Source organism: Equus caballus, chromosome 4 (genome assembly GCF_041296265.1).
Source record: "Equus caballus isolate H_3958 breed thoroughbred chromosome 4, TB-T2T, whole genome shotgun sequence".
NCBI lineage: Eukaryota > Metazoa > Chordata > Mammalia > Perissodactyla > Equidae > Equus > Equus caballus.
The window spans coordinates 106,269,540-106,292,218 of NC_091687.1; the positions used below are offsets into that span (position 1 = coordinate 106,269,540).

General features: G+C 42.3%; 2 protein-coding genes across 10 annotated transcripts in view; both read left to right on the forward strand.

Annotated features, from left to right (window-relative positions):
• The window catches only part of LOC111773288 (GTPase IMAP family member 4-like), a 44,858-nt gene that overhangs the window by 10,060 nt on the left and 12,119 nt on the right, over positions 1–22,679 (forward strand). Inside the window, exon 1 of one of the 3 annotated variants that reach the window (XM_070265197.1) lies at positions 2,904–3,042. The exons of the other annotated variants lie outside the window; for them this stretch is intronic. The gene's annotated coding sequence lies outside the window, so the exon portion shown is untranslated. Of the gene's footprint in view, positions 1–2,903; positions 3,043–22,679 lie in introns of those variants that run through there. 3 annotated transcript variants of the gene reach the window in all.
• On the forward strand, positions 367–9,196 carry LOC100146699 (GTPase IMAP family member 7). 7 transcript variants are annotated; one of them, XM_005609486.4, is made up of 3 exons: positions 1,911–2,271; positions 2,903–3,042; positions 7,733–9,196. In XM_005609486.4, exon 3 carries the CDS (start codon positions 7,782–7,784, stop codon positions 8,655–8,657), a length of 876 nt encoding a protein of 291 aa, XP_005609543.1. In that variant the 5' UTR covers positions 1,911–2,271; positions 2,903–3,042; positions 7,733–7,781; the 3' UTR covers positions 8,658–9,196. The 7 variants fall into 7 exon arrangements, with proteins under 7 accessions (XP_023495717.1, XP_005609543.1, XP_003364924.1 ...); XM_070265203.1 differs by lacking the exon at positions 2,903–3,042 and adding an exon at positions 2,653–2,748 and having other exon boundaries at positions 2,153–2,271; XM_070265202.1 differs by lacking the exon at positions 2,903–3,042 and adding an exon at positions 2,610–2,748 and having other exon boundaries at positions 2,157–2,271.

A 22,679-nucleotide genomic window follows, 5' to 3' on the forward strand; every position in this document is an offset into this window, starting at 1 on the left:
TTTTCTTTTAGATAAAACCGTTCTTTTGTGTGAGTTTGGTATCCTGTAAGAGCGTGAGCTTGGCTCTTGCTGGTGGGACTGGGCCATGCTGGGAGGCGGACGTGGTCTGATAACCCCTCAGCTCAGCCCATCCGGGAGTCTGCCTGTGCCCCTCATGAGTCAGGAGGCCTCAACTGCACTCTCAGGACTTGAGTCCCTCTGTCCCTCTTTAAAAGAAATGGTTTTTTGTTTTGATTTTGGTGTTGAATAAATTGTTGACAAAAACTAAACTCCCCTGAGAATTTTAAAGCTAAATTCTCTGAGGAAGCCAGCGTCTCTCCTCCCTGAGATTCCATGGTCATCTGGGCCTGCCGTGTGGGTGGGACTGAGGGAGAAGATGTGCTCGTAAGGTTGCACCGCTCAGACTGCGCAGTGCAGAAGGGGAAATCTTTGAGTCGTTAAGAGGATGGAACGAACCGCAGGCAGGAGACGAGGTGTAGGAAGGATAAGGTGGTGCATTAGACTCCCAGGGCTGCCGTGACAGATCCCTGCACACCGTGTGGCTTAACACAACAGAAAGGTATTGTCTGTTAGTTCCGGGAGTCCCAAATCAGAGTGTCACAGAGCCTTGCTCTCTCTGAAGGCTCCAGGGGAGGACCCTTCCTTGCGTCTTCACAGCTTCTGGTGGTTGCTGGCAATCCTTCGCATTCCTCGGCTTGTCGGTGCGTCACTCCACTCTCTGTCCTCGTGCATTTTCCCGTAAATCACCAAGAGAACCCGGGCTGCACCATCCACACTTTGCTTGGACACCTCCTCAGCTAAATATTCAAGGTCTTTGCCTACGAGTTAGGCTTTCCACCCAGTGGTAGAGCATAATTCAACCGACTTCTCGGCCACTTTATAGCAAGTATCACCTTTCCTCCAGTGTCTGATAGCGTGTTCCTCTCTTGGATCTGAGATCTGACCAGAAGTACCTTTAATGTTCGCTTGTCCTCCAATAGTCTCTTCAAGGCAATCTAGGACTTTTCTATCCGGCACCTCAAAATTCTTCCAGTTTCTGTCCATTACCGAATTTCAAAACCACTTCCACATTTTAGGTATTTTTTAATGCAGCACCCCACTTCCTGTACCAAAACCTAAGTTAGTTTCCATGGGCTGTTGTCACAAATGGGCACGAACTGGGTGGCTTACATCAGCAGAGATCGGTCGTCTCACAGTCGGAAGGTAGAAGTCCAACACCGAGCTGCTCTCAGGGCCACGCTGTCTCTGATGCCTCTGGGAGGATTCTCCTTTGCCTCCTCCAAGCTTCTGGAGGCTGCTGGCCACCCTGGGCCTTCTTTGGCCTGTAGATGTGTCACTCCAATCTCTGCCTCTGTTGTCACCTGTTATTCCCCTCTGTGCGTCTGTGTCCAAATTTCCCTCCTTTCATATTGATACAGTCATTGGATTAGGGCCCCCCCCCCCCCCCTTAGTGACCTCATCTTAAATGGATTACTTGCAAAGACCCTATGAAGTCACAGTCTCAGGTACCAGGGGTTAGGACTTGACCCCATCTTTGGGGGAGACAATGCAACCTCTAACAGGTGCTCAAGGAGCAGTGTACGCAGTTGGAAGGTGAAATGCCCCGATCTCTGTCTTCCCAGGCCTAGTTGTAGTTAGTAGGTTAAACCCATGTGCTCATTGGAAGATGTTTTCCAGGCCTCGTCTTCCTCTTTTTCTCTTGGTTCCCAATGGTTTAGACCCTTTGGCTTAGTTTCTGAGTGCTGTTAACTTCTGAAAGAGTAACATGAGACCTTCCTGAAAGACTATAGTAAAAACCCACATTATAGGGTCACTGGGAAGCATCCCCAGGCTCTAAACTTGGAAACACCAAGCCACATATCTGAGTTCTTTCTTCCCCGAATCACCCTGCAGTCTCCCACCCCACCCAGGGGAGATGAGCAGACCTTGTGCCTGGCTTCCTGGGCCAGATGTGGGTCATTTAATAAGGTCCCTTTGGCTCCACCACTATAACCCAAAACAGTGAATGTAGCTTTGGAAATTCTGGTGCGCTAGCAGGCACATGGAGAAAAAGCTTTCAACTTGCGAACACTGAAGCACCCACCAAATCATGAGGCAATATTTCTGTCTCTTTAAAGGCAGAGAGTTCCTTCACTGGCTCCACCCAATCTGAGTTTCCTCACTCAGAGGTTTCAGAGGGTGCAAAGGCTTTTTCCCCAAAGTTAAAGCAAAAGCACCATTTCAAAGAGCTTCTTTGGAGAGGACTTGAGAACTCAACTCATTCAAAAGAAGGTGAGCCTGGCTGAGAGGAGACCCCCTGAGCATAGAGCTGTGAGGGGCAGTAGGATCCAGGGCACTGCCTGGGGGGTGGATTCTGGTCTGAGAGTGGTGGGAGAGATGTGGTGGTGGAGGGTAGCGTGGGGAGTGAGGAGACGGCGTCTGTCCATCTCCTATGTAACGGGACAAACTTGTGCTGAGTAGGGCACCTTCCATCCAGTTGCTTCTGTGATGGACATGAGTGCTACCTGATAACCCACCCTCTTCCCTGACTAGGAAGTTAGTGTCCCCAGGGCAGGTCTTAGAGCAATTTAGAGACCACCTAGTCTAAATCCCTCTTTTTACTGAAAAAGAAGCAGAATCCCAGAGTGTGGTGACTCTCCAGGGGTTACACAGGTCACTAACGGCAGAGGAAATTTGGAATTCGGTTTGCTGAATCCTTTCCAGCAGTTAACAGAGAGAAGCTGTGTCCCCAGCAGTGTAAGAGACGAGGTGAGGAGGGGAGAGGGTCAGCTACGCTAAGGAGACAACGTGTGTGACGCCCTCCTCGTTCCTGCCTAATTACAGCCTTGCTGCCAGTTCTCGCTTCTGGAAAGAGTGGACTGTCTTCCCTGCTCTGCCCTGATCTCTCTCTGTCCTGATGCAGACTGAAATTTAGAGCCGTGCTCCTGAGGAGGAACTCAGAAGAGGCCGTAGTGTGCAGTGGTTAAGAGCGAGCGCGGCGTGGTCGGACAGACTTTGAGCTGGATGCCCCTCTGCCCACAACCTTTAGCACCGTGACCTTGGGCAAGTTTCTCAGTATTTTTGAGCCACATCTACTTCCTCACTTAAAAAATTAGAGTAATAAAATTAGTTTCGTTGCAGATCATATTTTGGGAGTAAATGAGATAATGTGCGAAACATATTTTTCATGGTGCTTAGTATACGGTGTGTGTTCAGGAGTAGTTATACTATACACAGGTTAAGTTTTTCATTACGGAAAAGTTTTAACTTATTCGAAGATAAGGAGAATAATATAAGGAACTTTCCTGTGCCTATACCAAGATTCAACCATTATCAATTGATGCAGTTTTGTTTCCTCTATTACTCAGCACTCTCTATCCTCCTCAGATCATTTTCAAGTAAATATCTGACATGACGTCACTCCATCAGTAAATATTTGAATATGTCTGTCTGAAAGATAAGGGCCGTGTCAAAAATATTACCATAATCAGACTTCAGAAAGCAACTAGAATTTTAAAAAATATTACTGAGTATATTCAGACTTCTCTGATTGTCTCATAATTTTTAAAATTGTTTGATGTCAGATCTAAATAAGGTCCATAACTTGCAACTGTTCAATATTTCTTAAGTTTAGCTTAATATTAGGTTTTCACCTTCCTTGTTTCTTTCTCTAAAATATCTTTTTTTAAGAAAGGGGAAGTTTTTTGTCTAACAGACTTGGACAGTGTACTTTTTGTCGATTGCATCCTCAAGATGTGATTTACCACGCTCTTCTAGTTCTAGTGTTTTGTGTGAATTTATATTTAGGGAGAGGCTTAATCAGATTCAGGTTTGACTGGTGTTTTGGTGGGACCGCTTCAGAGGTGCAGCTGTGAACTTCCATCAGAAGACGCGTGATGTCCTGTTGTCTCTCCTTCTGTGATGTTAGCAGACAGTGATGACTGCCTGGAGTAAATTTGTTTCATTAAGGGTCACAAATTAGGATATTCCATCTTTCTTTCTTCGTTTATTAGATAGAATAATCCTATAAAAAGAAACTTCCCCTTGGCAATCCTTTCATTTCCATGAGGTACAGTTGTTATAAGAAAGACAAGAGAAGTGCTTGATTCTTTCCCTTTTTGTCAATGTTCAGAATGATTAGATGCTCTCCTGGCAGACTCCAAGGAGAGCAAGTGACTTCTTTTCTGAAGGTGGAACTGTTAGCAACTCATGGATTTCAACACATTTGATATATTTCAATCCTTTGGAATTATTATTCTTATTGACGCTCAAATGGTCTCATCTTTGTCCAGTGGGAGCCTCTTCAAGTTGGCTCTTGAGTCTCTTTGGTAAGATCCCAGAATTTTTGGTAGCGTCCTGGCTTTCTAGTATGACAAGGTGGTCTAGGGTCAGCTTGTACATTTCCTGGCCCAGACCCGGAATCAGTTCTTCCTTCTAAGAGCCTTAATTTTTTGTTGGTGGGAAATGGCATTTGAAGACCACAATCTGGGCACTAAGGGTACTTGTTGCTACTGGGCTCATTGTTATTTTTATGCCTTTACAATGGACTTGAAAACTAGATACACACACACACAGACAACTAAGGATCGGATTCCTTAAAACAATTTATGATTTTTGCAAATTATTATATATTGCAATGATTATAAATTGCAAATTATGCAATTTATGCAGGGTTTTTTTGGCCTTAAGGTATTTCCCACTAGGGATGGACAATGAGATTACTGCATTTTCAAGTCTCTTGGACCAATTCTTTCTGTGTCTCATCTACTACACACACACAGTTAGGTTCATTCGTTTCATTTGCTTTTGCTTTTCACTGGTATTTTTTAAATGTAATTTTTGTTGTATAATTATGTAAACTATTCACGTGGATTCAAGATCAAATCTAGCAAATCTGAATATATCCAAAAAGTCTAGTTTTCATCTTTTATCCCGGTTCCTCCCCCTGTTCCTCCCACTCCGTGTAAGTAACACTTTGTTTAGTTTTCAGATTAGCCAGCCCCGGCGCTCTAGTGGTTAAGATTCGGCGGGTTCATTTCTTGGTCAGGGAGCCACACCACTGTCTGTTGGTGTCACACTGTGGCAGCTGCATGTTGCTGTGATGCTGAAAGCTGTGCCACTGGCATGTCAAATAGCAGCAGAGTCACGAGTGGCGGACAGGTTTCAGCAGAGCTTCCAGACTAAGACAGACTGAGAGGAAGCACCGGGCCACCTAATTCTGAAAAAACTAGCCATGAAAACCCTGAGAATCGCCGTGGAGCATTGTCTGATGTAGTGCTGGATGGTGAGGGTGGCACAGAAAGACCGGGCAGAGTTCTGCTCTGCTGTCCACAGGTTTGCCAGGAGGCAGAATTGACTCCATGGCACTAACAACAAAGTTTTCAGATTATCCTGGCGTTGCTTTCTCCTATATTTGAAAATACATATATTATATTTTATATGTGTAGTTCATATTCCTCCCTGTTAGAGAAGCGGTAGTAAACTGTACATCACTTTCTTCACTTTGCTTTTTTTGCTTGATGATACATCCTGGAGACCTCTCTATACTGGTTTATAGAGATAGTGCTCATTCCTTTTCACAGTTGCAGAGTACTTCACTGTGTGAATACCTAGGTCTATTCACCCAGTGCCCTAATGATGGGCCTTTGATAGGGTTTTGGTCTTTTGCTATTACAAATAGTGGTGCAGTGAATAGCCTTGTGCATAATATTTGTCTGTATTTTTGTCAGTGTAGCTTTGGAATAAATCCTAAAATTGGGATTTCTAGTCAAAGGGTAAATGCAGATGGACTTTTGCAAGATGCTGCTAACTTCTCCTCTGTAGTCGGGGCTGCCTTTCCACTCCCTCTGGCCGTGTGGGAGAGCACCCGCTTCCCCTGTACCTTTACCAACAGATTGTGCCAGCCGACTTCTGGATTTCTGACAAAGCTGTAGGTGAGAAGTAGTGTCTCAGGGTAATTCTAATTTATTTAATTTAGTTATTTTACTTTTTCTGTTTTGACTTATTTTCCTCTATTTTGAGTGAATATCTTTTTATATATTCAAGGGACATTTACGTTTCTTTTCTTCTTTGGACTGTTTATTCATATCTCTTGCTCCATTTTCTATCAAGTTGTTGGTCTTTTGTTTCTCTCCTTTTCGATTTCTTTGTCTAATAGGGGAATTAACCCTCTTGGATTTAAGTTGGAATTTTTTTCCCCTAGTTTGACATTTGTGTTTTAATTTGTCTGTGGTGATTTTTCCCTCACATTGTCTTTTAGATTTTTATGTAGTCAAATTTATGAGTCTTTTTCCTTTCTCTGTTTCAAATCCTAGCAATATTTCCCCTGCCCTCAGGTTACAAAGAATTCATCTGTGTTTCTTCTATTATTTATAGGGATTTGTGTCTTACCTTTCAGTTCTGATCTGCTTGGAATTTGAATGGCATGAGGAAACGAATGCAGTTTCATTTTTTCTGTCCGGTTATGTAGTTATCCCGGTGTTGCTTATTAGTCCATCTTTTTTCCCATTGGTGTGAGATGTTGCCTTATTGAATATAAATGTAGCATAATATAATCGAATTGAATATGAGTGAATATAGTATGATCAATTCGGTCTATTTGTGAACTTTCTGTTTTTGTTTCCCTGTTCTGTCTCTCTTCTCATGCACCAACATCATACTGCTTTAATTATAGAAACTGTGATGTTTTACTCTCTGGTGGAGCTAGCCTTCCTTCATTGTTCTTCTTTTTCATATTGTCCAAGCAAATTTTCTTCTTTCTTCATCCAAATGAACTTTATAATCAACTTTTTTAGCTGCAGGAAAAAAAAATGGTATGGCAAAATTTGCAAAATTTATGTTTATATAAAATCACATTAAAGAATTATCTGTTAGGCTGGACCGGTGGCATAGTGGTTAAGTTCACATGCTCCACTTCAGTGGCCCAGGATTTGCAGGTTCGGATCCTGGGTGCAGACCTAGCACGGCTCGTCAAGCCAAGCCACACTGTAGTGACATCCCACATAAAATAGAAGAATATTGGCACAGATGTTAGGTCAGTGACAATCTTCCTCAAACAAAAATGTGGAAGATTGGCAACAGATGTTAGCAGGGGCCGATCTTCCTCACACACACACAAAAAGAAATATCTTTTAATTCCAATTTTATGAAATGCTTTAAACACGAAGCTGTATTGAATTTGGTCAAATGTTTTTTCTGCATCTAGGTAATTTTCTTCTTAATCTGTTAATGGGATGTGTTGTAACAATCAATTTTCTCACATTGAACCACCCTAATATTTCTGAAATAAATCACATTTAATCATGGTGTATTACTTATAAGTGTCTAATAATATGTTTAGGATTTTTGTGTCAATATTCACAAATGAAACATGTCTGTAGCTTTATTTATTGGTGAAATCTTTCTTAGCCTTTGGGGTCAGTATCACACTTGCTTCATGGAAAGAATTGAAAGTTTTAGTTCTTTTTGATATGATCAGGAATAGTTTATGTAGCATCAAGATGATCAGATCTTTAAAGGTCTAAATGAGTTCCCCTGTGAAGCTGTCTGGACCTGGTACTCCTCTGTGGGGAAACTCTTTAACTCCTTTCTCTATTGTGTCTTCCATAGTAATTGAACTGTTTCATCTTTCTGTCTCTACTGGGATCAATATGGGTAATAGACTATTACTAATTTTCAGGGAGGAGAAGAAAGAAAAGAGAGTTGGGAATGGTTCCTATTTACCAAAATTGAACCTCTTTTCTCTTCTTCTCAGCCTTTCTAACCTCAAGGTTGTGGGTCCCTATGTCTCAGATCTTCTGAACATGGCTGCTGCTCAGGACAACACTCTGAGGATTGTTCTGGTAGGGAGAACTGGAAGCGGGAAGAGTGCGACAGCAAACACCATCCTTGGGAGAAAAGCATTTGTTTCTAGAATTTCTGCTTACGCTGTTAGCCAGACCTGTCAAAAAGCATCCCGGGAATGGAAAGGGAGGAACCTTCTTGTTGTTGACACCCCAGGGCTCTTTGACACCAAGGAGAAGCTGGAAAACACCTCTATGGAAATCAGCCAGTGTGTTCTCTCCTCCTGCCCTGGGCCTCACGCCATCATCGTGGTTCTGAAGCTGGGCCGCATCACAGAGGAAGAGCAGAATACCATCGCATTGATCAAGGCTGTCTTTGGGAAGGCTGCCATGAAGCACATGATCATCTTGTTCACTCACAAAGATCACTTGGAGGATCAGAGCCTAAGTGACGCTATAGCAGAGGCGGATTTGAAGCTAGGAAACATCATCCAGGAGTGTGGGGGCCGCTGCTGCGCCTTCAACAACAGAGCAGACGAAGCTGAGAAGGAAGCTCAAGTGCAGGAGCTGGTGGAGCTGATAGAGAACATGGTGCAGAAGAACAGAGGGGCGTACTTTGCAGACGCCATATACAAGGACACAGAGGACATCTGGAAACGATGGGCAGAGGAGTTGAAGAAAATCTACACTGATCCACTAGAGAATGAAATTAAACTTCTAGAAAAGGAATATGCTGATACACTGAAAGAAAAAGAAGAAAAAATTAAATCAATACAGCTGAAATATGATGAGAAAATAAAAAATATAAGGCAAGAAGCTGAGAGTAGTGTATTCCAAGATGTTTTAAATGCGATTATGAAGACACTTTCAAAAATATGGCATATGTTTTGGAAGTAATGTAAATTTGATTTTTTTCTTAATCTGCTATGATTTGTAATGTGGTGGATTATGTTTTCCAAAGATGGCCATGCCAGTATCTTCTATCCTACTTATTCTTCTACTATCTGACCTTGTTACTCCTTCCATTGAGTTATGGGATCTGTGCCCCTTACCCTGAAATTGGACGGACTTTGTGACTGCTTTGATAAATAGTGGATAGTTGGAGCAACACCATGTGACTGCTCAGGTTCAAGAGGGAATTGACTCGTTGCTCTCTTGGGGTGCTTGCCTTTGGAAATTGGCCACCATGTTGTGAGGGAGCCCCAGTTGCCCATGGGAAGGCCCACATACAAGGATTTCAAGTCACAGGCCCATTTCCCTGGCTGATCTTTCATCTGCCAGCCTCACAAGTGAGGCAACACAAAAGTGGATTGTCCAGCTGCCAACTGAGCCACCTCTGAGGAAGATGCAAAGAGCAAAGATGAGCCGTTCCCACTGAGTCCTGCCCAAATTGCAGATTCATGAGAAAAATAAATGATTCTTGCTGTTTTAAACCACTAAGTTGTGGGATGGTTTGTTATGCAGCAGTAGCTAACCAGAATTAAACATCTTCACAGCTCATTCCCTACCACTCCCTGATCCCACTTGTCCCCCATCACAGTGCCAACGAATTTAAGAAGTTACAAAATTGGCAAAATCAGGCAATAACCGATCACTAGAATTCAAAGACTCAATTTAGGAAAGTTCAGATAAGAAATCCTGCATACGTTACGTGTTAGCACCACTGGTCATGTGTGTTATTTCAGTCCACGTCTGTGAATACTTTGTTAGTGAAGCATCAGGCTTCTCTGGCAAGATTGTCCTGTGGTTCCTGGGGCTCTGGAGGTTGACAGGTCCTCTTATTGTTTTTCTCTCTTTTCTTTGTCAGGCACCCTCCTAACTTCAGCTGTCCCTGACTATGACTTAAAACTCTCTTCTGTGCAAAATACTTTCCATTTGCCTCTGCAGACCCACTCTTCACCCTTCTTCACTCTAGCTCTTTCCCTAGGAGGGGATCTCTGTGGACTCCACCAGTGGATCTCTTGCTTTCTGCCTTCTGCTTGGCTTCTGCCAATGGGAAGTCCAGGCAGGGGGTCTCTTGGGGGCAAACAAGTTCAGGGTGTTTGTTCTCCTGCCTCTCTCCCTGTAGGGTCATCACTGACTAGCTGCAACCCGTAGCCCAAAGTCACAGCTCCTGCCCTGGTGGCCTCTCCACCCAACTCTCCTTCTGGGCTCCAGTTTTCACTCACCCCTTAGGGTTAGGATGTGATCTCCTCACCGTCACCAGTACTCCCCCTGGTTGTTTCCAAACCCCGTATCCACAGCTTGTAGGAAACCCCTTCACTCGACATTCCTCCAGGTCCCAAATTACAGCGGGCCATCTCTCCTGATAGAATCCGGATTGATCAATCGTATGACACCCACTTCTTTTTCTCGTTCAGAGCATTCCTTGATCTTTACTTTTAAAAAATTCTCTCTAGTGTTTTCTTCCACCAGAAAAATCTCTCCTGACAGCTGAAATCTCTGGGACAAGATTACCCTCACAAACTGTGACATTGGCAGCGAGCAGATGAAAGGTTCTGTCTTGCTTAAATAATCGAGAATCTTCAAAGTTAGAGGGATGACTTTATATCATTTATAGTGATTGCAGATAAGCCAAATTCAAGTTGTTGGGATTTCTCCAGTTGTCCTTTATTTGGTTTGTGAACATGACCGAGAGTATTTACTGTATCAGTGGATTTTAGGGAGACAGGGAATAGAGAGTAAGTCGGGAGAAATAAGGTCCCAAATACCTGCTCATTCTAAGGTCATTACAAATGTTGTGAATGGAGTCAAGACAACGTGGAAGGAAATAACTGTGGTGAGAAAACACATTCATAATATATGTGAAACAGCACAGCTGACCCAACTGCTATTTGCCATAATGCAATTCTCCTGTTTAAAGGTCGTTTCTGGTGAGTGACACATCAGTGCAGAATCATCTCTAGAGAGCAGAGTATGCATGCACAGTCCTTACACTCTTCATTTAAGAACCATTTAAAAGATATTTTCCCTCAGAGACCTCCAGAAGCATTATTTATTCAATTAACCTGTGTGTGTCTAGGCCTGTGTTAGGGTCTATTGAAGATCAACTTAAGTGAGTTGATGTCTTTTCTCCTGATCTTATATTCTACTTTGGAAGGTAAGACATACCCAGAGGAGAAATGAGCAAATCAAATAAATCGTATCAACACTATCTCTTTGTTTGACATATGAAATATTCCCCACTCAATTATATTTACAATCTTTATATCTCAGTTTTCTCCAAAAGTGGTTCTGATTGAGTTCTGAGGTCTCTGGAAGTTCCATCATTTGATGTGTGCATTATCCCTGTTGTTGAAATATATGATCACCATGAACCATAGTGGGGAATTAGACTAGGATTTCTAGGAGAAGACTTGAGGAAGAATTCAGAGCTTGAAGTCTACTGCGAAGGAAGTGTAGGATGTGTGCATGTGGCTGATTGAACGATGATCTTGCTTCTTTTCAGAAACAGGAAAGTTGGGGGCTGCAGGCAACATTGTCAGGGGAAGCATAGACTCAGTGGCAACAGCATTCAGTGAGGTTTGTGACAAGTTGAGTTTCAGTTGTCAAAGGGAGGGTCCAGTGTAAGAGTCCTGCATTAACCTGAAATTTTGGACTGAAGATGATGTGAAAGGCCTGGGGCGAATGTGGCAAGATATTAGCATAAATATCTCCCTCAAGTTCAGCTGAGTCCTCAGTATTTGCCAATATGGCCAGATTCCAAAGCTGTGTGCCAGAAAATCTATGGAGGACTTGTCAAAGGAAGGAGCTAGAAACCAGTTATATGAGGTTTAGTCTTCAACTAATTCGATAGGTATTTGAAGAGGTCAAGAGGAAAGGACTTTGTAAAAGAGGACATTTAGATTTTGGGTCACTGACCTCAGGGTTCCTCTGTAGAGTAACAGCCTTCCCAGCAGTAAGGTGATCTCTATGCAACAATGTGTTACGATAAGGGAGGCCCCACAGTGACTCCACCTTGCATCTCCTACCCAGTGCGATGATGGTTCCCTCTCTCCTCAAACATAGTACGGAGCCCTCTTGGACTCTGAAGGTGCCAGAAAAGGTGAGTGGTGTATGGTAATAGATTCCTTTGAGGACATGAGCTTTGTCCTCTGGAGTTTAGTTTTGGAGCCTAGTGGCTCTAAATATATGAAAGGATGTTGCTGTGTGCCAGAGGAAGCAGGGTAAAGATTGAGGAGCCTGTACTGGAAGCACCCATAACTTTCTCTGACTGAGGGGAAAAGTATGTGTTTCCCATAAATCAAATGTGGGCTACACAGAAGGGAGCCAGCCAGAGCCAGCTAGAAGGGAACTTGCCCTGGAGTCCACCAGGGATCCCATCAGTGATGAATGGACCAGACCTCTGGGAGCCCAGGTGCTGGGAACTGGGCTGGAAGTAACCCGCTGGAGGGGACATAGTGATCATTAGTTGGACTTGGAATTAGGCATTTCCAGGGCACACTCTATGACGAGTCATCAATGGTGCCCTATGAGGAAAAGAGTCACTCACTGTGCCTCCAACCCCCAAGGCCAGATTACACCTGACTTGTCTTCAGTCTCTCTTCCTGTTCTCCTCCAACCCATGAGGAGTCAGACCTATGATGCCTGACTGGAGGCGGAAGAGGAGAAGGGCACCGTTGGGAAGCCCTGTCCACACGGCAGGTCCTTCAGCTGAAGCAGGCACCAGCCAGGGGAAGGAGCCACTTTACCCTTCAATGAAATTCAGAGTTTGATGATTGGGTTGGATGTTTTAATTACACAAATCTGACTAACAGTGATTGGAGAGGTGCTTGCTAAGGGCAGAATCCATCCAAGATTTTCCTCTTGAGGCACTAACGGAGCCAGTTTGAAAGGCCAGTAAGAGAAAAGAATAAAAGTCTTCTTTCCATGCCCCTGTGGAGTCCCTCCTATGCAACCACACAGTTATATACAGATTGCCTTCTTGGCTGTGGGGGAGATGACTCTAGAGAAGAACTCCAGGATCTCGCCAATCCTGAGTCCTGCACCTGAGGTGTTGGGAATTCAAGTGAGTTGCAGGAGCAGCAGTCAGGGGAAGGCACTGTGCTCATGCGGATTACTGAGAGAGTTTTGAAGCTGCCACATTCCTACTAGGGAGGGGTGTTTGTGTACAAATCCCAGAGTCACGAGATTCAAATAGGTGGAGTCGGCCCTGCAGTATCTGAAGTGGGAGAAGTGTCCCCGTGAGCCCTGGGCCTTGTTTACTCAAGGTCAACCAGAGCCCAGCCTTGACCAGCAAAAAATCTGTGCTGAGGGGTCTCCACATCCTTGTGGCTGAGGAGAGGACAGGCAGTAAAGAGCAGTGTGGTGCCCGGCAAGACATTTACAGTGGTGTGGGAGACTTTCACAGCAAGCTTATGGTACGTCTGTGGCAAAAGTTCTGACCATTCTTAGGGATCACAACTCAACTTTTTTTTTTTTGAGGAAGATTAGCCCTGAGCTGACATCCATGCCTATCTTCCTCTGCTTTATATGTGGGACGCCTACCACAGCCTGGCTTAACAAGCGGTGTGTATGTCCGCACCAGGGATCTGAACCGGTGAACCCCGGGCCGCTGAAGCAGAACATGCGAACTTAAACAGTGTGCCAGAGGCCTGGCCCCACAACTCAACTTTTTGAGAGCGGATTTTGTTTTTGACAGAGTCTCAATCTGGTGTATAGGGCTAATGATTAGACTTGAAAGTATGCTTATGGTTGAAAACAAGAAGATGCTATAAATTAGAGACCTGTTTTCTGCTGTGACTTTTAACTCTGAAGACCACCCCACCAGAGAAGTTCCAGAGATGCTGTGAGTAATAAGCCCCCGAGGTCAAAGGAGGCATGTTTGAGATGCAGCAATCATTTGCCAAAGAGCTGTGCACGTGGTCCATGGACAATGACCAAAAGTTCATTTGTATAGTCAGTTGTTGAATATGGATGTAAAAATTGCAATTTCTGGATGTTGTACCCCACACCGGAGCCCTCACTAAATTCATAAAGCAAGCTTTGAATGGTAGTCAGAAACATGGTCCTTACTGAACTCTAAAATGTCTCTAATGAGAAAAGCCATCCTCCAACTTAGAATGGCCTTAAACATCACTGCCTCTCAAGGAGGCACCTGTGCCATTATCCAAACAGAATGTTGTGTGTTCATACCTGGTGCGTCTGCTAATCTGTTGTCTTTCTTAAATCACATGAGGACACAAGTGAATGCCCTGAACCAACCCCCAGCCTGGAGGACTTAGTAAATCAACGGTGCAGATCACGGGGCTCTTGGTGGACAAAGTTGTCCCTGATTTGGGGAATTATTGTCTTGACCTGTGTTTTCTCTTGCATGTGCCTGTATTGCTGCTGTAGCATTTGCCTCCAACGCAGCAAGACAGCTGCCAAACGAGCCACCTCCGTGCTAGAGAAACCCCTTGCTGACCGCTGAGGGCACATTGGGGAAGGGGGGCATGAGAGACTGGAAGAGCTGGTCACAAGAGGTGGAGTGTCGTGGGAGGTCATGGAGAGGACACGACTGCCAGTTGACCCTAGAGTTGGACCTGGGCAATTGGAGGCTCCCCACTTCCTATCCTGTTCTTGGAATGTGCATTCCGCATGCCTTCCCCATTCCCAGAAGCTGCCCCAAGGATCCAGCCTTGAGATGGAAACGTGGTGTTGAGACTATCTGGATGGCATATGTGACTGAGCCAAGTAAAGGCTCTATATACATTTTTAGGATTTGGCGAGCAGGTGGGGAAACTACTCATCTTGCCGCCACCTGAGACAAGCCTCGTAAGTAAGCTCCCTGGCTTGCTCGACCTGCCGCCCGCCCATCTAGCATGGTCTGCCTCTTTCTTCCGTTTCTCCTTGCCGTCCACCTACGGAGGTCAGGAAGCTCCTGAGGAGGTTGTGAACCAACATATGCTTTTGACACAGCAGTCTTATCTATGTTTATAAACAACTATAAAAGATGGAATCTCTAAGGCCATGACTCTCAGTTCTTTCTTCTTGTTAGAAAGCATCTTGATGACCTGAAATTCCTTCTACTCTGGGTTGCATTCTCTGGGATTTGGACTCAGCAAATTGCTGTGTTGCAGAAGTTTGTGATGATGGCAATGCACACCCTCATCCTCCTCCTCGTCTCCTCCTCCATAAAGATCTGCGACCTCAGCTCTGAATCTGGGACTCAGGCAGTGTCTCAAATGTTCCCATCAAGGGACAGTTGCTATGCATGTCGGTGCACAGCACATAAATGGTTGCCTGGGATGAGGGTGGTGGGATGGGGAGGGATTGCAAAGAGCGTGAGGAACCTTTTATGGCTGATGGATGTATTCTTTTTTTTTTAAAAATTTTTTATTGAGTTAATGATAGGTTACAATCTTGTGAAATTTCAGTTGTATATTATTGTCTGTCAGTCGACTTGTAGGTGCAACCCTTCACCCTTTGTGCCCACACCCACCCCCCTTTCCCCTGGTAGCCACTAATCTGTTCTCTTTGTCCACAGGTTTAAAGTCCTCATATGAGTGGAGTCATACAGAGATTGTCCTTCTCTACCTGGCTTATTTCACTTAACATCATTCCCTCAAGGTCCATCCATGTTGCTGCAAATGGGACGATTTTGTTCTTTTTTACGGCTGAGTAGTATTTCATTGTATATATATACCACATCTTCTTTATCCAATCATCCGTTGATGGGCACTTAGGGTGCTTCCACATCTTGGCGATTGTAAATAATGCTGCAATAAACATTGGGGTGCATAGGACTTTTGGAATTGCTGACTTCAAGCTCTCTGGATAGATACCCAGTAGTGGAAGAGCTGGATCATATGGTAGTTCTATTTTTACTTTTTTGAGGAATCCCCATACTGTTTTCCATAGTGGCTGCACCAGTTTGCATTCCCACCAGCAGTGTATGAGGGTTCCTTTTTCTCCACAACCTCTCCAACATTTGTTACTATTTGTTCTAGTTATTTTTGTCATTCTAATGGGTGTAAGGTGATATCTTAGCGTAGTTTTGATTTGCATTTCCCTGATGATCAGCGATGATGAACATCTTTTCATGTGCTTATTGGCCATCCGCATATCTTCTTTGGAGAAATGTCTATTCATGTCTCCTGCCCATTTTTTGATCGGGTTGTTTAATTTTTTGTTGTTGAGTTGTGTGAGTTCTTTATATATTATGGACATTAAGCCTTTGTTGGATGTATTACTTGCAAATATTTTTTCCCAGTTAGTGGGTTGTTTTTTTGTTTCACTCCTGTTTTCCCTTGCCTTGAAGAAGCTCTTTAATTTGATGAAGTCGCATTTGTTTATTCTTTCTATTGTTTCCCTTGTCTGAGAAGACATGGTGTCTGAAAAGATCCTTTTAATACTCATGTCAAAGAGTGTACGGCCTACATTTTCTTCTAGAAGCCTTATGGTTTCAGGTCTCAGCTTTAGTCTTTGATCCATTTTGAGTTTATTTTGGTGAATGGTGAAAAAGAATGGTCAATTTTCGTTCTTTTACATGTGGCTTTCCAGTTTTCCCAGCACCATTCGTTGAAAAGACTTTCTTTTCCCCATTGTATGCCCTCAGCTCCTTTGTCGAAGATTAGCTGTCCATAGATGTGTGGTTTTATTTCTGGGCTTTCAATTCTGTTCCATTGATCTGTGCACCAGTTTTTGTACCAGTACCATGCTGTTTTGATTACTGTAGCTTTGTAGTATGTTTTGAAGTCAGGGATTGTGATGCCTCCAGCTGTGTTCTTTTTTCTCAGGATTTCTTTAGCAATTCGGGGTCTTTGGTTGCCCCATATGAACTTTAGGATTCTTTGCTCTAATTCTGTAAAGAATGTCATTGGGATTCTGATTGGGATGGCATTGAATCTGTAGATTGCTTTAGGTAGAATGGACATTTTAACTATGTTTATTCTTCCAATCCATGTGCATGGAATGTCTTTCCACCTCTTTATGTCGTCATCCATTTCTTTCAGAAAAGCCTTGTAATTTTCATTATATAGGTCTTTCACTTCCTTAGTTAAATTCACCCTGAGGTATTTTATTCTTTTTGTTGCGATTGTGAATGGTATTGTGTTCTTGAGTTCTTTTTCTGTTAGTTTGTTATGAGAGTATAGAAATGCTATGGATTTATGTAAACTGATTTTATACCCTGCAACTTTGCTGTAGTTGTCGATTACTTCTAAGAGTTTTGCAATGGATTCTTTGGGGTTTTCTATATATAAGATCATGTCATCTGCAAACAGTGAGAGTTTCACTTCTTCCCCCCCATTTGGATTCCTTTTATTCCTTTTTCTTGCCTGATTGCTCTGGCCAGGACCTCCAGAACTATGTTAAATAAGAGTGGTGATAGAGGGCATCCTTGTCTCATTCCTGTTCTCAGGCAGATGGCGCTCAGTTTTTGCCCATTGAGAATGATGTTGGCTGTGGGTTTGTCATATACGGCCTTTATCATGTTGAGGTAGTTCCCTTCTATCCCCATTTTGTTCAGAGTTTTTATGATGAATGGCTGTTGGATCTTGTCAAATACTTTCTCTGCATCTATTGAGATGATCATGTGGTTTTTATTCCTCAGTTTGTTGATGTGGTTTATCACGTTGATTGATTTGCAGATGTTGAACCATCCCTGTGTCCCTGGTATGAATCCCACTTGATCATGATGTATGATCGTGTTGATGAATTGCTGAATTCGGGTTGCCAAAATTTTGTTGAGAATTTTTGCATCTATGTTCATCAGCCAGATTGGCCTGTAGTTCTCCTTTTTCGTACTGTCCTTGTCAGGTTTTGGTATCAGCGTGATGTTGGCCTCATAGAATGTTTTAGGAAGTGTTCCATCCTCCCTAATTTTTTGGAATAGCTTGAAAAAGATAGGTATTAAATCCTCTCTGAAAGTTTGGTAGAATTCCCCAGGAAAGCCATCTGGTCCTGGGGTTTTATTCTTTGGGATGCTTTTGATGGCTGTTTCAATCTCTTTCCTTGTGATTGGTCTGTTCAAATTGTCTGCTTCTTCTTGAGTGAGCTTTGGGAGGCTGTAGGAGTCCAAGAATTTATCCATTTCCTCTAGGTTATCCATTTTGCTGGCATATACTTTTTCATAGTATTCTCTCATAATCCGTTATATTTCTGTGGAGTCTGTTGTTATTTCTCCTCTTTCATTTCTGATTTTGTTTACTTGAGCTTTCTCTCTTTTTTTCTTTGTAAGTTTGGCTAGGGGTTTGTCAATTTTATTTATCTCCTCAAAGAACCAGCTCTTTGTTTCATTGATCCTTTCTACTGCCTTTTTTGTTTCACTAGCATTTATTTCTGCTCTGATTTTTATTATTTCTCTCCTTCTGCTGACTTTGGGCTTTGTTTGTTCTTCTTTCTCTAATTCACTTAGGTGTAGTTTAAGATTGCTGATTTGGGATTTTTCTTGTTTGTTAAGATGTGCCTGAATTGCGATGAATTTTCCTCTTAATACAGCTTTTGCTGCATCCCATATGAGTTGGTATGGCATGTTATCATTTTCATTTGCCTCCAGGTATTTTTTGATTTCTTCCTTAATTTCTTCAATGATCCATTGCTTGTTCAATAGCATATTGTTTAGTCTCCACATCCTTGTGCCTTTCTCAGCTTTTTTCTTGTAATTAATTTCTAGCTTTACAGCATTTTGATTGGAGAAGATGCTTGTTATTATTTCAATTTTTAAAAATTTTTAGAGGCTTGCCTTGTTTCCCAACATATGGTCTTTCCTTGAGAATGTTCCATGCGTGCTAGAGAAGAATGTGTATTCTGCTGTTTTTGGATGAAGTGTTCTATATATGTCTATTAAGTTCAACTGTTTTAGCTTTTCGTTTAGCTCCACTGTTTCTTTGTTGATTTTCTGTCTGGATGATCTGTCCATTGATATGAGTGGGGTGTTGAGGTCCCCTACTATGTTTGTTTTATTTTTGATATCTCCTTTTAGGTTTGTTAATAGTTGCTTTACGATCTTTGGTGCATTCAGGGAATCCGTATTCTGTTTTATCTGATCCATTGTATTTTTCATCTCTAGTATTTCTAATTGATTCTTCTTTATAATTTCAATCTCTTTTGTGAAGTAACTCCAGGACTTGTTGACTTGTTTCTCTATATTTCCCTTGACCTCATTGAATATTTTGGGGATAGCTATTTTGAACTCCTCTTCACTTAGTTTACCCATTTCCAAGCCCTCAGGACCTACTTCTGTATTTTTATTGTTTTCCTTTTGGACTGGAGCTTTTATAAATTGCTGGATGGTAGAGAAGCTGTTTTTGCACATGATGCTATTATTCGGCTGCAATTACACCCTGTCACCACTAGATGGGGGTGAGAGGGTTGTTTTCTGAGCCCTGAGCCTTCAGCCAAGATGGCGGCGCCCAGGGTGGGTTAGGGGAGGAGGGCCACTTTCACTCATGCCAACCCGTATTGGATCAGCTCTCACTTTCTGGTCTCCCGAGGCCCTGGCTTGCTGGGGTTCCCCCTGCAAAAGCTTTCCCCTGTTGGAGGGTTTCTGCTGCTCCGGTGGTGGGAGTCCTGGACCATCCCCCCCCGACACGTGGCCCCTCCCCCACTCCTTCCCGCACATGTGGGAGAGATCCCAGTCTCTAGGGGAGGGAGCGAAGTTCTCTCCTTCCCCATTCCAGCTCCTCCAAGGCTGGCTGCAGCCTCTCTGCCTCCCGTCGTTTGGCTGCTGTGGGTCTCTGACGATTTCTGTTATTAGGATTGTTTTTTTGGTTGGAAAGCAGTTGCTCTTTTTGGTTGTACTTTGGAGGGAAGAGAGTCCCGGGTGAGCTCACGCCACCCTGTTGCTGACGTCTGTCTGATGGATGTATTCTTTATCTTGGTTGTGGTGATGGTTTCACTGGTGTACACATATGGTAAAATTTATGCCTATGTACACTCGAATGATATGCAGTTTATTATATGTCAAAACTGCTTATTCATATCTTTTGTCCATTTTAAATTGGGTTGTCTTGTTAATGAATTGTAAGTGTTCTTTACATATTCTGTTCTTTTTCAGCTCTTTACCAACTATGTATACAAGTTCTTTGTCAGATATTTGATTTGCTGACATTCTCTCCTTGTTTCTAGCTTGCTCTTATTTTTAATATTTTCTTATTACTTAAGATATATATTTTGCTGCTTATTTTTCATTTCTACTATGTACACTTAAAGCTAGAAATTTGATCTGTAAATACTGCTTTAGCTGCATCTCATAAGCTTTTAAATGCAATATTTTAATTATGCTTTAGTTGTAAATATTTATCAATTTCTATTATATGTTATTTGCTCCATGAGTTATTTAAAACTATGTCCTCGAATTGCCAAACACATGGCATTTTATTTATTTATCTTTTAATTACATTGTGGTTAGGAAATATAGTCTATATAATTTCAATCCTATGAAATTTTTAGTGTTTCTTTGTGGACAAACATAAGACCGATATTAATAAATGTTCCCTGTGTCCTTGAAAACAACTGACTGAAACTTTATGAACTAATCTATATAGTTCATTAGATCAAGGTTATTCATCATGTTGCTTAAATCTTCTGTGTACTTTTTGATTTTTTATCTGGCTGCTCTAGCAATGACTGAGAGATGTGTGTTAAAATCTGTCATCATAAATGTAGATTTGTCTATTTTCTCTTATGAATCAATTACTCCCTTTGTAAGTGTGATGCCTCTTCGTGTGGTACATGTAAATAGAGAACCAGTTTTACTTTGACGAATAGGACTTTGTAGCTGTGCCCTGCCCACACTAGTGATGTGTGACCTGCCGTCTCCTCTCTTGATCCTCTTTACCGTACTCTACAATTTTGTTTCTTACATAGGTGAACATCTTCTCATGTATTTTATAATTTACAAATTTATTCCTTCTTTGTCTGTTTTCTGTCCTTTCAAGAAACACTGAAAGATCTGGAAATGTAAGGATCTTTACCTGCTGTTATCTGCTGACATATCCAATCACCGAGAACAGCGCCTCTACATAACAGGCTCTCAATAAATAGTGAATGAAAAGTCGACTTCATTTGATATTTTGCTCTCGTTTGTGTATAATTTGCTGTATTTGCCTACACTTCTGATTTCAACCTTTCTCTAGTTTCATGTTTTTGATTTGGATTTCTTTTTGAATCCACGGAAAAAATGTTTATTTCTTTAAACTGAAAACTTTGGTTCATTCATCATAGTTATAATATCTGATATATTTGGATTCATATACAAAATTTTATTTTTTGCTTTCTACTTGTCTAACTTGTTCCATAATTTGTTTTCTCCTTCTTTGTGGTTTCGTTTGGATTCTTTGAGTACTTTTTCACATTATGTATTCTTTCTCTACTAATTTTGGAAATTATATACAGTTTTCTCAATTTTTTAGTGGCCACTCAGTAATTACAACACATATTTTTACTCTTTTAAAATTTATTTTTTGTGGAGGATTAGCCCTGAGCTAATGTCTGCTGCCAATCCACCTCTATTTTGTATGTGTGACGCCTGCCACAGCATGGCTTGAGAGAAGTGGTGCATAGCTCGGCTCCTGGGTTCCCAACCTGTGAACCCCGGGCCGCAGAAGTGGAGTGAATTAACCGCTACGTCCCCAGGCTGGCCTCCAATCTTCCTCTGTTTTGTATGTGGGGCGCCTGCCACAGCGTGGCTTCTGATGAGTGGTCTAGGTCCACGCCTGGGAACTGAACCTGGGCGACAGAAACGGAGTGTGCTGAGCTTCAACACTAGGCCACGGGGCCGGCCCCACCACACGTATTCTTAAATTAGCAAAGTCTAAAGGTCATCTCTATTTTTATATTCTTCTAGTACAACAAATTACTTTAGAACATTTTAATTCCATTCCCACTCTCTACGTCAATCTACATATAATTGTTGTTGTGTATTTTAATTTTGTTTTTTTCTTTTTTAAACCCTAGAAATAATTACTATTATTTTGTACCTTTTATGTTTGTTTAGACTTAGTCTTTTTTTTTAACCTCTGATTTACTCTCTGGAATTACTTTCCTCTTGCCTCAAGTACATTCTTCAGAAATTCCTTTAATGACAACTGGAGGCAAGAAGTCTCAGTCTTTGTTGTCTGAAGTGTGTTTGTTTTGCCCTTATTTTTGATAGTTATTTTCCCTGAGTATAAAATTTTAGGCTTACTGATACTTTCTCTCAGCACATTGAAAATCTGTTTTCACTGTTTTCTGGCTTCCTTTGTTACTGTTAGGAAATCAGCGTAGTTCCAGCCGTCTCTTCTTCAAACCTCATCTGTCTGTTCTTTCCAGTGAGTTTTAAGAGATTCTCTTTTGATGTCCTACAGTTTCACCATTATGTGTGAAGGTGTGAATTCTTTCTTAATTATTTTCTCCGGGATTCATTAGATTTCTTGAATGTGTGGATTGGTGAATTTCACAAGTTCAGCAAACAATTCAGCCATCACCACTTTGAACATTCCCTCTGCCCTATTCTCTTCTATTTTCTCTCTGTAGCATCGTTTGCCTGTTTAATTGCATGCTGGCCTGTCTTTCTCAAATCTCTCATCCAGCTCACCAAGTAGAAGTCACTGGGTTCTAGATCTCCCTTCACTGAGGGAGTGCCCTTTGGGGTTCGTGGTGAAAGTCCCCCTATTAGATGCTCCCCTGAACCAGCCATTGCCTTTGACTCTCGTTTTCATGTCAGAGTGGCTTGGAGAAGCAAAGCTCTCCAGGGATAGTAAGATGTCCCAGAATGACAGCCAGCTGCCATCCTCACTCACCTGTCTGGGTTTCATCCTTTACTTTGCTCTGCATCTGAGAAAGCTCATTTTCTTGCCTGCTCACCCATGCTTTTCAGAAAATATATGTAATATCGTTTAGTATTTTTAGTTGATTTCAATGGGAAGATTAATAATCTAAATACCTGAAAGAGAAGTTTCTTTAGATTTATTTGGTTAGTTTGTTCCTGTTTTTATTTCCGTTTCCTGAGTTAAT